The following is a 13,463-nucleotide window of genomic DNA, read 5'->3' as shown; positions in this document are numbered from 1 at the left end:
GCTTGGTAATACAAGACCAGAACTAAAGCACCACATGGACCAGCAACCTAGCACTGTAAAACGTTAACAGTGGGGTTTGGGCTGGCCTTGGATCCTGTGGAAGCTGTGTGGGAGGGAACGTTCCATGAGAAGGCGGACTGACCTGCTGAAAGACCCTGAGGAGGTGGTTGGCATAGAGGAGAAGTAGCTATAGAAGTGTGGAATCTATCTACAGGATGACAAATGATAATGCTGACTGTGGGTGGCTTCAGGAGAAATGGAAGATAAGCTAGCACATTGGCCTGGATCAAATTTGCAAAAGCTTCCAAAGGGTTCTAACTGTACCTACAGGCAGTGGGTGGTGTCACTGAAACACTTGTTTTTATTTTAAATTAGCATGTAATAATTGTATGTTTCTGGGGTCTAATGTAAGATCTATTTTCTGAGTTCTAACCAAGTCCAAGCCTGCTTAGCTTAGGAGATCAAGCACACTCATTGTGGGGTGGCTGTAGGCATTCGGTGTCTCAGTACAGACACAACTGTAGACATGTGATGTCTCAGTACATACACACGACTGTAGGCAGTGTGATATCACAGTACATTCACACAGTGTGCTCTGATCAAGTCAGCATAATTAGCATCCCTATCAATTCTTTGTGTTGGGGTCTTTGAGCTCTTCTCTGTCCATGTACATAGGAGCGTAGGGACACCAGAGACAATGTCCAACCAGAGACCCAACAAGGACAGCTTCTGGACAGGGTGGGATTCTTTTCCCTGTTAAAGCTCTCATGAGCCACATGCCCAGGGTCCTTCAGGAGTTAATTCTTACTCAAATAATTGGCCCTTCTATCTGTGTGAATCAGCCTTGTCCTTGAATATCTCAGCTCTAACGACTCAGTGTGAGCCAGGGTGTTTGTAACCCACTCCCAGCCCCAAACTGGAATAAATCCAAGGGTGTGTTACAAGTTCTAGCAGGACAGTGACCCCCACTGCAGACTCACGTCTCCAAACTTTAACTGAATGGTGGCATTCTTATGAGCATTTATTTGGGAGTTACATTGGGTTGGATCCTCCCAGGACTGAAAACCCATGTTTATGGCTGTGTTAACTGGTTCACTTGGACAGAGAAAGAGACAAATATGGCAGGGTTCATCCTTCCCAATTCAGACAGAAATAATTATGGCCTAAGCTGACTGGCTGCTTTTAAGAGGTGGGTTCTGTTCCCTTTCCAGTATCAGAAACGAAAGCCATCATTTCCCCCGACCCGAGGAACCCCCTCCCGCTCAGTCCCATCTCTGGCCTGTGGCTGGTTATCTTGTAATAAAATAGGACTGGACTTAATTATCTAAAATAAGATTGCAGAGCAGCTTCTGATGGCTCGAACAGGTCACAAAGGTTTCTGCTTTCCTGAGCCCTCACTAAAGGTGCAAGAGCAATATTGATTCATGAATCCAGTACTCACTGAGAGACTGGACAGGTGGCTCACAGCTGCTTGTCTGGCATTTGTGAAGCCCTGGGTTCTGTACCCAGCATTGCTCCCCACCAAAAAAGAAAAGAAGATGCTGACTGGAAACCTCTTATTGTAGATTTTGACCATTCAGTTATAAGTGAGGTAGAAAGTGACTCTGTCCCAACAAGGCAGGAAGTCTGTGGGAGAGGCCCATAAATATATGAAGTTAAATTGTAACAAATGGTAGGAAGAAATAGCGAATGCCTCGGGTGACTACTGAAGAGGGTGGCAGTGATTCAGCATCCTTTAAGAAGATAACCGGGAAGGTAAAACGCAGTCGTCCTTAAAGTGCAGATTTGGAGCTGCGGAGCACGTGGTCCAGAGATGGTGCCCGGTAGAATGAACAAGCAGTATGTAAGGCAGAGGTTAGCACATGAGATGAAGCAACAGGTAGCCTTGAAGGCGGTGATGTTTGCTCTAAGATAATCATGTGCAGAGGCTGAAAATAGAGTAGCCATTCCCCAAGGCTCAAGAACCAAAGTCACAGTGGCATCTTACCCACAATCCCCTGGGAGATGACTAAGTACTCAGAACCAGCCGTGACAAAGTCTGTGCCTGGGTGAGGAAAAAGAGATGTCACTGGCTGCTGAGCTTCCCAGGGACCCTTTATAACTCTTCTCTGGAGGCCCACCTCTTATCCTAAGTTACAGGCCAGGGGTCCACCGGCAGGCTGGATAAACTGACATATGTCATACTCATAACGCCGCTAGGGAACTTGAACCCAGTGGTGTCTCTAAAAGCCCCACCTTCTCCATCTGAGAAGTACAATGGACACTGGATGCCCAGGAGCTCTTTGCCCAGAGGACAATCATCCCCAGGTCCTCTGATGCCTCTCATGCCTAATTTGGTCATTTCAACACACTTCAAGCCTCCTAATACTTGCCAGAAGTGCTACCTGCCAGACTTACAGAATCTGTCGTGTCCATGTGTGGGAGAAAGAGAGCAGAAGGAAGTCAGCAGTCGAAGTAAATCTACTTTAACAAATGTCCCCTTTCCCCCCTTAATATTACACCCATTTTAAATCCTATCCATTTAAAAACCCTACCATTGCCATACAGTACATATTCTGTTACCATTTACAGATGATGAAGCTGATGCCCAGGTAATGTTTCCGTGGGCACAGAGCTGAGGTAGCCCACAGTTCTTCCTCTCTCTATGACTTTAAGAAAGTAAAAACAAAAGCCTCTCTGTGCAGTCACTAGACTAATTATGTCATTCAACCCTCACTGGAACCGTCAGTAAACTGGATGTCGTGTGGTTGGAAAGGTTCAGTGAATTGACCAGAACCATACATCTCAGCAAGTGAGCGGCAGTCCAGGAGATGCTGCCGGTGTCTACTCAGGAGAATGGTCCCCAGCTCTGCTGAGCAGTGTAAGCCAGAAACAGCTCCACTTCAGACTGAAGACCAAACACAGGAAATGTCGCAACATAACTCTCATGGCTACACTAAAGCAACAGAACCCGTGGGTCCCGATCTTGGAGCACACTGGTTGGGTGGGGAGTCCTTTGCCTTCTACCACTGCATTAGGAGTACCTCCATAAGCTCAGCTGGTGTTCAGTGGCTCATGAGACGGGGACAGGTTGACAATTGGACTTTGTGGTCCTTTCGGGTAGGCATTCCTCCTAAGCTATTATTTCTTCCATGGCGTTTCAGACAGCCGCAGCTCTGCCTAGCCTCCGAGGTCAGGAACATTTGGATTGTAGGGCTCAAGATGTAAACTATCACTTCTACTCAGTATGTTTAAAAGTCCCAAGGTAATAAAATCCCCACATCCTGATGAAAAGTGCAGGGGGAGGAGCCATTCGGGTGGAAACGTTTGAAACCTCACACCTAGGCAAGACTCACTCTCCCAGGACCCTCGCAGCATTTCCACTTGCTATTTCAGAATATGGAGATGAAATGTAAAGAAAGAGCCCACTCCTTCGTTTTCTTTCAGTGTGGTTCACTGGGGAATTTCCACTGGCCACCACTTGAATTTGTCACTGGTTTCCAGTGAAACCGTGATGCAATGATCCGACCGTACCCCTGGACCTTCGTTTGCCTTTTCAGAATGCTGTGGGCAATGACACCAGAAAATGCAGGAGAGCAGGATTCCAATAATACTCAAACGGTTGACAGCTTTGATTCCTGACACTTGACCCAGTTACGGTGATGTTTTGTCCCCTGCTGTCCCCACTCGCTGCAGCTGAGGGGGAGTCTGGATGGGAAGGGGAGTCCAGCTACTGGCTCCTCAGCATCTGCTCCTCAGAGGTTTCCCCTCCAATAGATGTTGAAGAGTCTGCCTGGCTTCCTATTAGTGGGAGTGAGTCAGCGCACACAGCCTGTGTGTTTGATCAACAATAAACGAGTGTTGAGCGAATGTTGGCAGGAACCTCCTCTGAGGAAATCTGTAGGATCAGCAAACTGGGGACACATCTGCCCTATAAGTATAGTAAAATTTATTCCTATTTATGGCAACCAGATCCTGTGCTGATTTCTCCCTCTGTTCATAGGAAGGCAGAAGATGTAACCCCCAAACCTGGCCTGGAGCCTAGCAACTATGACAAAAGGCAGAGTTTGTCTTCTAAGCCCCGACAGGGAACTAAGGGTTCCTCTCAGTCAGAGTCCACAACGCAGCCCTGCAGTCCTTGTCCTGCTTCAGGGAGCTAAAAGCTTTTTCCAGAGCGAGTGTCTCCACAGCAGTAGCCCTTTCCTTAAGACAGCTCATTTCTCATCTTCAGAGCTGCTTCCCTTCCTGGCCCCACCCAGCTCCTGCCTCAAGACTCATCCCAACCCCAAGGCACTGTGGTGTCTCTTCCTGGAGACTGCCCTGGTGTCTCCTGCAGCATGAGCTTTCCCCTCCCGAAACCCTAGTGGCAGCCATTCTGGGAGCCTCTCTCTGATCTCTTCCCTACCATAAGCCAGCCCCTCCCTCCACAGATGCTAAGTTGTGCGGCCCCAGAGGCTGCCGGTCTGTCCTGTTTCTGGCACCATGCCTTACATATTTACCCATTATAAAGCTGCCCAGATGGCTGCATGACATCCGTGACCCATGGAAGACCCACACTGAACAACAGATGGACATTTTGTGGCTGAGCAGAATGCCCTCAGCCCTTCCCCTACCCTGGCATCCAATAGTGCAGCTTAAAGAGACAAGAGACAGCCTTCTCTCCCCTGTTCATACTGACAGGCTGGAATACAAAATAAAAATAGGATCAAACTATAGTCGCTGGAGTAGAGCAGAAAGACTTTTTAAAAAATCACTTGCCTCAGCAGTCACTAATTACAGCAGCTTTGCAGACTTTGGGGCCAGGCATTCCCCTGCTATTGTTTTTATTCTGCTTATTAAAAAGCCCCAAGTCACACAGATTCCCACAGCTGCAGAGGCTATAGGAGCCCTTAGCAAGTCACAGCTACCTCCCTGGCCTCTGCAGTTTCCTCTCTTTAGGAAACAGCCGTAATTTCATAGAAAAATGGCTTCTGAAAAGCAAGCTTGCTGTACTAGTGGGGTGCTCCAATGGAGGGGGGCGATAGTGAGCAGATTCTCCTGCTGAGCAAACTGGGATCCAGTGGTCACAGCTATGTGAGCTTTCCTCCTGAAGACATGGTGGGAACACGGGTTAGTGGGAGAGCTAACAATGTCCTCCGTTTCCCAGGCTTGCCCTGTCTGCCTCCAGACCAGATTCCCACTGGGCAGTAAAGTTACAAAGAATGACATGCTTACTTATACAGGCTGGAGATATGTCCCCAAACTTCCACATGCTGTAAGCTTATGCTTTCTTTACTTGGTATATTGTATCAGAGCACATAAAATCACTGTGTTCCAGAAAGACACATGTACAATACTCAGCATTTATTTTAGAGATCGACATGAACCCTGGCCCATTTCTGCTGTTACCAGATATGTGGCCACTGGTTTAAAGTGTGGGGAGGAATTTGATTAGGAATGGTGTCTGGCTTTGTTCATATTTAGCTCATAAATCATGGATTAAATCATCGGAGCTCACAGAATGATCTAGAATTCATGAATGAACCAGTTTGCATGGGTCAGGCTGTCGGCTCTTTCTTTTTTTTTTTTTTTTTTATTTATCCGAGGCTGGGTTTCTCTGTGTAGCTCTGTAGACCAGGCTGGCCTTGAACTCACAGAGATCAGCCTGCCTCTGCCTCCTGAGTGCTGGGATAAAAGGCGTGCGCAATCACCACCCAGCTTGTCGGGCTCTTTCTAAAAGCAAAGAGTCCCAGGCTTACCCGACATGCCTTCTGCCATCAGCTGTGACACTGTATGACCCTTCTGGGGAAGCCCACCCTCTAAACATAGACCTCTGTGGTCTTCCCAAGCAAAGAGAGTGAGGTCTTTTAAAAGTAAGCTACCCTAGATCAAACCACCTACAACATTATGATTTGAAGATCACCCATTAAAGGGATGGAGGTGGCAGAGCCGTCTCCTGGGAGGGACTCAGTAAGCAGTGATGGTGTAGACAATGGCCTTGTATTCAAAGGTCCAGGAATTATACAGAGAACAAAATGAGAGCACATGACGGGTTGCTGTATTAGGGGCATAGAGAAAGTGTTCTTGAATCCCCTTTTTAAATCTAATATATATTTAGCTCCTCCTATGTGCCAGGTAGTCTTTGTGAATATAAGCATGGGTAAGAACAGATCTGATCTTAACCTATGTAGTGCATATAATCGGAAGGCAGCAGCCTATTGCAAACAAGCATAGTTATAAAATGTGATACATCTGTGAAGGAGAGCAGCTGATCTACATTGTGGGTAGGCACAGATTTGTTCATGTTCGGGTCGCCTAGATTCAGCCAGCCAATGGGAAGTTATCCTCCCACAGATCCACCAAACTGGACGGCTCCATGGGTCTTAAGAAAGGTTTATTATAAATATCAAGCTGCATGGCTCTTTCTCTCTGGTGGTAGAGAGAGAGAGTAGTCAGAGGCATCTAGAGGAGCCTGTAGATAGTCATGGCTATCTCCCAGGAACAGAGAGGAGCAGACTGGCTAGTGCTAGGGCTATCTTTCAGGAGCAGAGAGAAAAATCAAAGCAGGGAAAGGCCTCTCAGGTTATAAAGAGAGCCTTTGGGAAGCCTGTAAACTGAAGTAGCCTAGGAGCTAGCATAGTAGAGGCTGAGGGAGGAAAGAAGAGCCAGGAATATAGCACGGGGCCTTTGGTATGCATAACGATGTGTGTTCGTAGGGAGCCAGGTGCCCTATTTGTCCAGGTAAGAAGGGATAAATGAAGTGGGTTTTCTTGGCAGGAACCCTTTGGCCGATTTCTGAGGAATGCTGCTTGTAAGCTTTTGTCTGTCATCCAGCCATCCCTCTGTGTCCAGCCTGAACTGAGTCCAGATTGTCATAGTTAGTGACACTGCCATTTTAGGGAATATGGAACTAACAATATATCCATATATTCTCCATGGCTACTACTGCCTGTGCGGAAGGGGGGCCTCTAGCTCCTACCTTTAGCCTCCAGTCTCTGCACTGACCTGCTGTTGGCTACAGTTCAGGCAGACTGATGACAATAAAGTCTGGGCTGCTGATAATCAAGGGGTCACCACACCCCCAAGAGCCACCAGTACTATTAAGACTTTCCTATCTTTTGAAAGCAGAGATTTCAAGCTAGCAGGAGCTATAATCCCAAAACAAACCCTGCCTATCTCCCAACTGGTGAATTTTACTCTACTGGCTGTCATGGCCCCTTCCAGATGTTTTAAATTAAGGTTGGGAAAGCTGTGTTTTTACTTGATTGGGTCACAGCGCTTGGCTGACATTTTTTGGCCTTTTATACGCTCCTTAGAGTTATCAGCTAATTGCAGACACTTCAAGGAAATAATAAGGTGTGTGTTTATTATGACAGACCCTGTTAGTGTGTCTGTAGTCAAAGATTCATGGAAATTACTTTTTACCAAATTCTGATTACATGTTACAATTGGTTACAAGTGTTGATGGAAACTCAGGAACTTACATGAGCAGACATGTTATGTACTCGTTTTGGAAAATGGGATAAAAAAGACAGACCCAATAACTTGGCTTTATTCTTATACTGTTTTGAAATAGATCTTCAGTTGTGAATGATTAAATTATTGATATGACTTTCTAGAGAAAATCTGAGGAATTTTTGCAAAACATCCAAACACAGCTCTGTGTTGTTCTGATGCCACTGTTTACTGGGGCATCCCTTTGAATTTGTTCCATCTCTTTAAACGTGGTCTGTTTGGAGATCTATCCCTGAAGACTTGTAAAGTGATCCAGGAGGTGGGAGAGCCAGCAAGCAGTATATAGTAGGGGAGGGTAGTCATTACATTCAGGTAGGGTGCCAGCTGAGGAAGATAGTACCTTGTTCTAGGATACTACTAGGCCTAAGATAGATGGACCATAGGATGGGGAAGCCACATGCCTGTTCCCCAGATGTAGAATTGGGGTTGTCCCTGATGTCAAGTCACACTGATGACAAAGGGGAATTAAGAGTTCAGCATTGAAACGAAGTGTCCAGAACCAGGTATGTAGGGACTTCTAACTCCAACAGAGATGCATGAGAGAGAGATGTGACATCCAAAACATTACATGGTCGCTGCAGGGATTAACAGGGATGAGGCACTGAGGCCACACCTGTGTGGGTTGGGGAAAAGAGAATAAATGAATGATTAAAAATAAAGTTGACAAAGAAATGCTGCTTTTCATGACTTGCAGGTGTAGCATTTCCTAAGAGTCACACTTGTAACTACTAACATACCTAAGCAATTTTACTGTTAAAAGTCACCCTTGTAACTACTAAGGTATCTAAGTAATGTTTACTGTTAGAAGTCACACTTGTAACTAACTAACATATCTAAGTAACTTTTTTATCATCTGCTCTCCAGATACATTTTAAGCTTGTTTGTTCATTTCCTTTTGTACTGCTGCTCTTTAAGGACGCCCAGATTTCTCCCTGGAATGGGTAAATATTGTCTTTCTTGAGAAACTGGTGTGCTTTTATTCCATGGACTGAGTGGTTCTTGAGTACCTCTTCGGCCGTTACTACTGGAAGGCTTGGCGCTGACTCCATTGCTACAGGAGATAAGCCCCTCCCTGCACATCTTTCCTGAGCTCACTCCTCATGCCATCTTTCATTCATTTACCCTTGAGTCCATTCTCTGAACTGTAATTTATTGTCCTTTTGATCATATATTGGGGAGGGTGGATTGTGTATGCTGGAATAAGAAGTTTACCTAAATAAACATCCATGCAGACAAATAGGCATCTCCCAGTTCTAAAAGACACTTCCGTCTGTCTTTTACAAACTGAATTCTATTAATTACACCATTAGTTGATTTAACATACACCCTTTTACAAGTTCAGAAATGGTACATTCCAGCTCTCCGAGCCATCTCAGCTTTCATGTTAAGTAAACCCCAACCATATTTGACTGACAGATTAAATCAGTGCCCCTACTTCTTTAAAATACTTGGTTGAAGTGTTAGTCAGTACTCAGCAGGGGGGTAGAATGAGTAGATGGTGGAGAGAAGCTTCCATGACCCAGTCAGAGCCTTCAGAGTTCCCCAGGCTCTCCTTCAGTCCTGCCTGACTCAGCTAGAGGACATGTTCCGTGTAAACAAGGCAAACATGCAACCTGAAAAGCACACCAGGTCAACTTTCCAGACTTTGTCCATGAAAGGAACTCTGAGCAGCGTGACCACCATGCCTGTGGCAAGAGGGCCATTCCATATCTCTCCAGCCATGTCTGTGCTCACACTTACTCCTCTCTGCTGTTCACTCTTTTTGTGCCCTGTATTTCCACTGTGCTCCCTACTTTCCCCAACTGTACCCCTGCTGAGCCAACTGCTCTCTGTTAAAGTCCCATGCTCAGCTGCCTTTTCTGGGAACCCTTAGCATATTATCCCCACAAATGTCTCCCCATAAACCCTCTGGTTTGTCCCCTACCAGCTGCCCCTTTAGCTTTAGTCCTACCTAGGACTGGCCATTGTTTATTATGCCCCATGAAAGTCACATTTAGTTGTGAGAAGCTATATCCTCTGAGCAAAACTGCGGCCATCTTCACAAGATGAGCTATGCCTCCTTTGAGAATTCTTCTTGGTAGGGTCTCCCAACTGTTGACATGCTCACATCTCCCCCAGAGAAGGAATTGTAGAGATAACATTTGTAATGCCATATTGAATCTCTTGGTTCAAAACGGGACTCCTGTATAATAGGTTCAATAAAAACCTAAAGTAAGTACTGAAGGACCAAGTGAATGAATGGTTTTTATGTCTGTTTGGGCTCTCAGCAGTACCTGACACAGCTTGGCTTATTAATGTGTGGCATTGACAATAGTGTGTCACCCACAGTTTCTCCTGCACTCTGATGTCCTTGAACTTCTCTTTCTTGTATCTGAGAGCACTGTCTTAGTTCTCTCTTTTAGTAAAACAAGCCCGTCATTGACTGTTTTATTTCTTCTCCACCTAGATTCTAAAGAAATCCTGCATCGAAATTCTAGCAGCTGAACCATCTACCATATGCGCAGGAGGTAAGTTGAAATTAAGTGCTAATTGCTATCATCCAGTAGGTGGTATTTTTTAGCTCAAGTCTATATTTGCTTTAAGGGGATGGGAGTAGGAGTGGGGCAAAAGGCAGTTATGCTTTAAAAAATTATAAATTGCTAATAAAATCTGCTGTGGGGAAAGGAAAAGGGAGGAAAAACATGTCAGTTGCTGGAAAACCTGAACTAAACTGTTGAAATCCCCTTCTCTTGTGGGATATGAATATGAGGAAAGTGTAGAAATACTGGAAATACCTTGACGTAAGGCTGATCCCAACACTGTCCTGTCTGTGAGTGGTAGAATTGTCCTTCCTTGTGACAATCCAGATCACACCAGAAGGTCACAGTTAGCCTTGGGTCTCCCCTGAAATGTTGCTCTTAAGTATTCTGTGTGCTTCATATATTACTTTATCTTAATTGTTCCATCTACCAGGACTTACAAAATGTGGTATAGAACTCCAGGCATCATTGTAAAGTCTGTTAGAATTTATCATCAGGGGGCTGGAGAGATAGCTCAGAGGTTAAGAGCACTAGCTCTTCTTCCAGAGGTCCTGAGTTCAATTCCCAACAACTAGATGGTGCCTCACAACCATCTGTAATGAGATCTGGCGCCTTCTTACAATGTGCAGGCAGAACACTGTACTCCTAATAAATAAATAAGTAAATAAATAAAGAATTTATCATCAGTGGAGGACATGTCTAGAGAGCAGCCTTTTCTTTGAGTCACAATATAATCTCCAAGCGATGAAAACTGGGGCTTTGCCCAGCCTTGTGTTATAATGGCCTGCCTATGGCTTCAACGTTTGCTTCTCTCGTACACAGGTGTCAGTCTTCTTTCCTTTAATAGTCTTTTTAACCTGCAGAGGGCCAGGCACATTGATGGGTGCTGGAGACACAAGGATGGACTCTGTGAGTTCCTGTCACTCACTGTTTTGAGTCCCTGTCAATGCTCCATCTTTAGCCTCTCTCAACACCAAATGCCAGTCATTAATTATCAACAGAAATATGTCATCCAACCCAGATGAGACAGTAGATCCTGCAGGAAGAGCTTGCTTGTGGCATATTTCACTGGTATAATCGAGGGGCTTGCTCAAGGATTTCCTTCTCAATTCTTGATTGCATTTGAGAGCAATTGAAAATAGCCAAGAAGGTAGACACTAAATCTGCATCAGCATCACAATAAATACAAATGAACATGTTAGTGAGATTCAATGCCTATGTGCATGCCTCTGTGCATATATATGTACATGCATATGTGCATACATCTGTGCATATGTATGTGCATATGTATTGCATGCCTATTGCATACCTATGTGCTTGTGTATGTGCATACATGAATATATATTAATGCATATGTGCATACATGAATATATACATACAGGTATACATACGCATGTGTGTGAAGTTGTTAGCAAAATACATGGTGGCTATTCAGAGACATGTGTTAATTTCCCAAAGAAAAGCAATTTGAAAAGATTTCCATCCTATGTTCATATAAATTATTGTTTGGCAACACAGATGGCAGGGGAATGTGTTCACCACAGGTATCACTCCAGGAGAACATCTCCAGAGAAAGCCTGGTGTAGTAATTCACATGTACAATCCCATCACTTGGGAGGCCGAGGAAGAAGGATGGCCAATCCAAGGCCAGCCTGAGCTCCATTGCATACCTTGTAAGAAAAAAGAAGTGGGTGGCCCCGAGAGACATTCAGGGGTTAAGAGCACTGACTGTTCTTGCAGAGGACACTGGTTCCCAGCAACCACGTGGTGATTTACAGACATCTGTAACTCTAGTTCCAGGGGGTCTGATGCCCTCTTCTGATGAGATTCCAAGGATATCAAGAATATATCAGTTGCACACACACACACACACACACACACACACACATACATATATATATATATAATTAATAATTCAAAAACACAGGGGAGAGAAATTTGTCAGATATGACCAGGTGAACTCATGCCAGGGCCATGTAAAGGGCCTGTGCAGGGCAGAGCCTAAGCTGGATTCGACTTTACTGACTTAAGGTCAGTCACTCCTGAGCTTTGTGAGCTTCCCGTAAGGAGTGGACTATGCAGAATACTTAAACTTCGTGTATCGTGTGTGAATACAATATGTTTTTTGTAATCCTGAACTTTGGAGCAATTAGAAGACAAGGAAGTCCCTTGATTGTGCAATTATCTCATGCATGAAGAAAACCAGGCTTTGGCTTTGCAGTCTTGGATGTGTAGTAACCCTGCAAAGCATCAGAAAGCATCAGAAAGCATCAGAAAGCCTGCAGGGGATGGGCACTTTCCAATTCTCCAGAACCATTAGCTCCTTCCCCTAAGCACCTTAGTGCTCTCCATGTCCTCCTGCCTAGCAAAGCACCTGGCACTAAATAGGCAATCAATAAAATCTGATGAGTGTCTTCATTTATGTATTCCTTTAAAACACAATACCATTGACTTTTCTATGTTTGATCATTTTTAACTCCTTCCATACAACTGTAAGAGGGTCTTACACTTTTTTATCTGTTTAGCCAGAACAAAACACAGTTAAAAAGCAATAGCCATTTAGACAATAGAAAAAAAAACCTCCTCAATAATTCTAGACTCAACAAATTATCCAGAGTCTTCCTCAGATACCGCTAAGGTGTTGGAGACAATTTGAAAAATTATACACATAAACTTAATGTGTACTAGGGCCCACGAGATCTGCCAGATTCTCTGGGTGGGTTGTCCAGTGTCAGGAACTGTGTGAGGCAGCGGGGTGTGGAGAGGAATAAGGTTCTCACAGGATAAATACTAAGGGAAGAATCTGGGCTCAAATAGCCAGCTTCATATACAAGCAGGTTTAGGGAGAACCTGATTTCATTGATGCAGGAGAATGAAAGTACGTGTCACTAAAAGGTGTATCACTAGTCAAAGTATCAAGGGAGCAGAGCCTTTGCAGAATGCCACCAGGCTCAGAGGCAGAAACTGCTGGCCTGCAGGCTTTGAATGACAGTCACATGCATTCTTTTTTATCCACACTGCAGTTGAAAAAAATACAGTTATTGTTAATATGCTAAAACACCAGTATACTTAAAGATTCCAATTTTCATACTATCTTGGAAAAATCAAGTCTAGTGACGGTGGAGCTGTATTTGCTCAGAGTAACTGTTGTTGTGAATGAGTGACTTGAGATGCACGTATTCCCTCCCATTCTATAGTCCCTTTCCATTCCCTGTTGTCACCCCCACCTCAGACCAATATGTGGTGGTCATTCAGCATGTTGCTTTGACTTGTCCCTGTTACAAAGCACACAGTAGTCACCTGCTGTGTGGTAGCTTTGACACCACCTTCACTTAAATAGCTTTGCTTTCTTCCTTTAAAAGTTCATATTAAACACCCTTGCATGTCAGGCTCTGTGTAATTAGGAAAGTTGACCCTTCCATAGGCTGGCTCCACCTAGCTGAACTCCTGTTTAGGAAACACATGTTGTGT

The 13,463-nt window shown here is 44.7% G+C and overlaps 1 protein-coding gene across 1 annotated transcript in view; it reads left to right on the top strand.

Moving 5' to 3' along the window:
- Positions 1 to 13,463, top strand: part of Antxr1 (ANTXR cell adhesion molecule 1) — a 185,601-nt gene that overhangs the window by 51,517 nt on the left and 120,621 nt on the right. Inside the window, 1 exon segment of the mRNA XM_005071117.4 lies at positions 9,920 to 9,980. Coding sequence (XP_005071174.2) covers positions 9,920 to 9,980 — 61 coding nt within the window.

This window comes from Mesocricetus auratus, unplaced genomic scaffold (assembly GCF_017639785.1).
Source record: "Mesocricetus auratus isolate SY011 unplaced genomic scaffold, BCM_Maur_2.0 Super-Scaffold_100676, whole genome shotgun sequence".
Taxonomy (NCBI): Eukaryota; Metazoa; Chordata; class Mammalia; order Rodentia; family Cricetidae; genus Mesocricetus; species Mesocricetus auratus.
The sequence above is the reverse complement of the archived record's forward strand: the minus strand, read 5'-3'. Positions and strand labels throughout refer to the sequence as shown.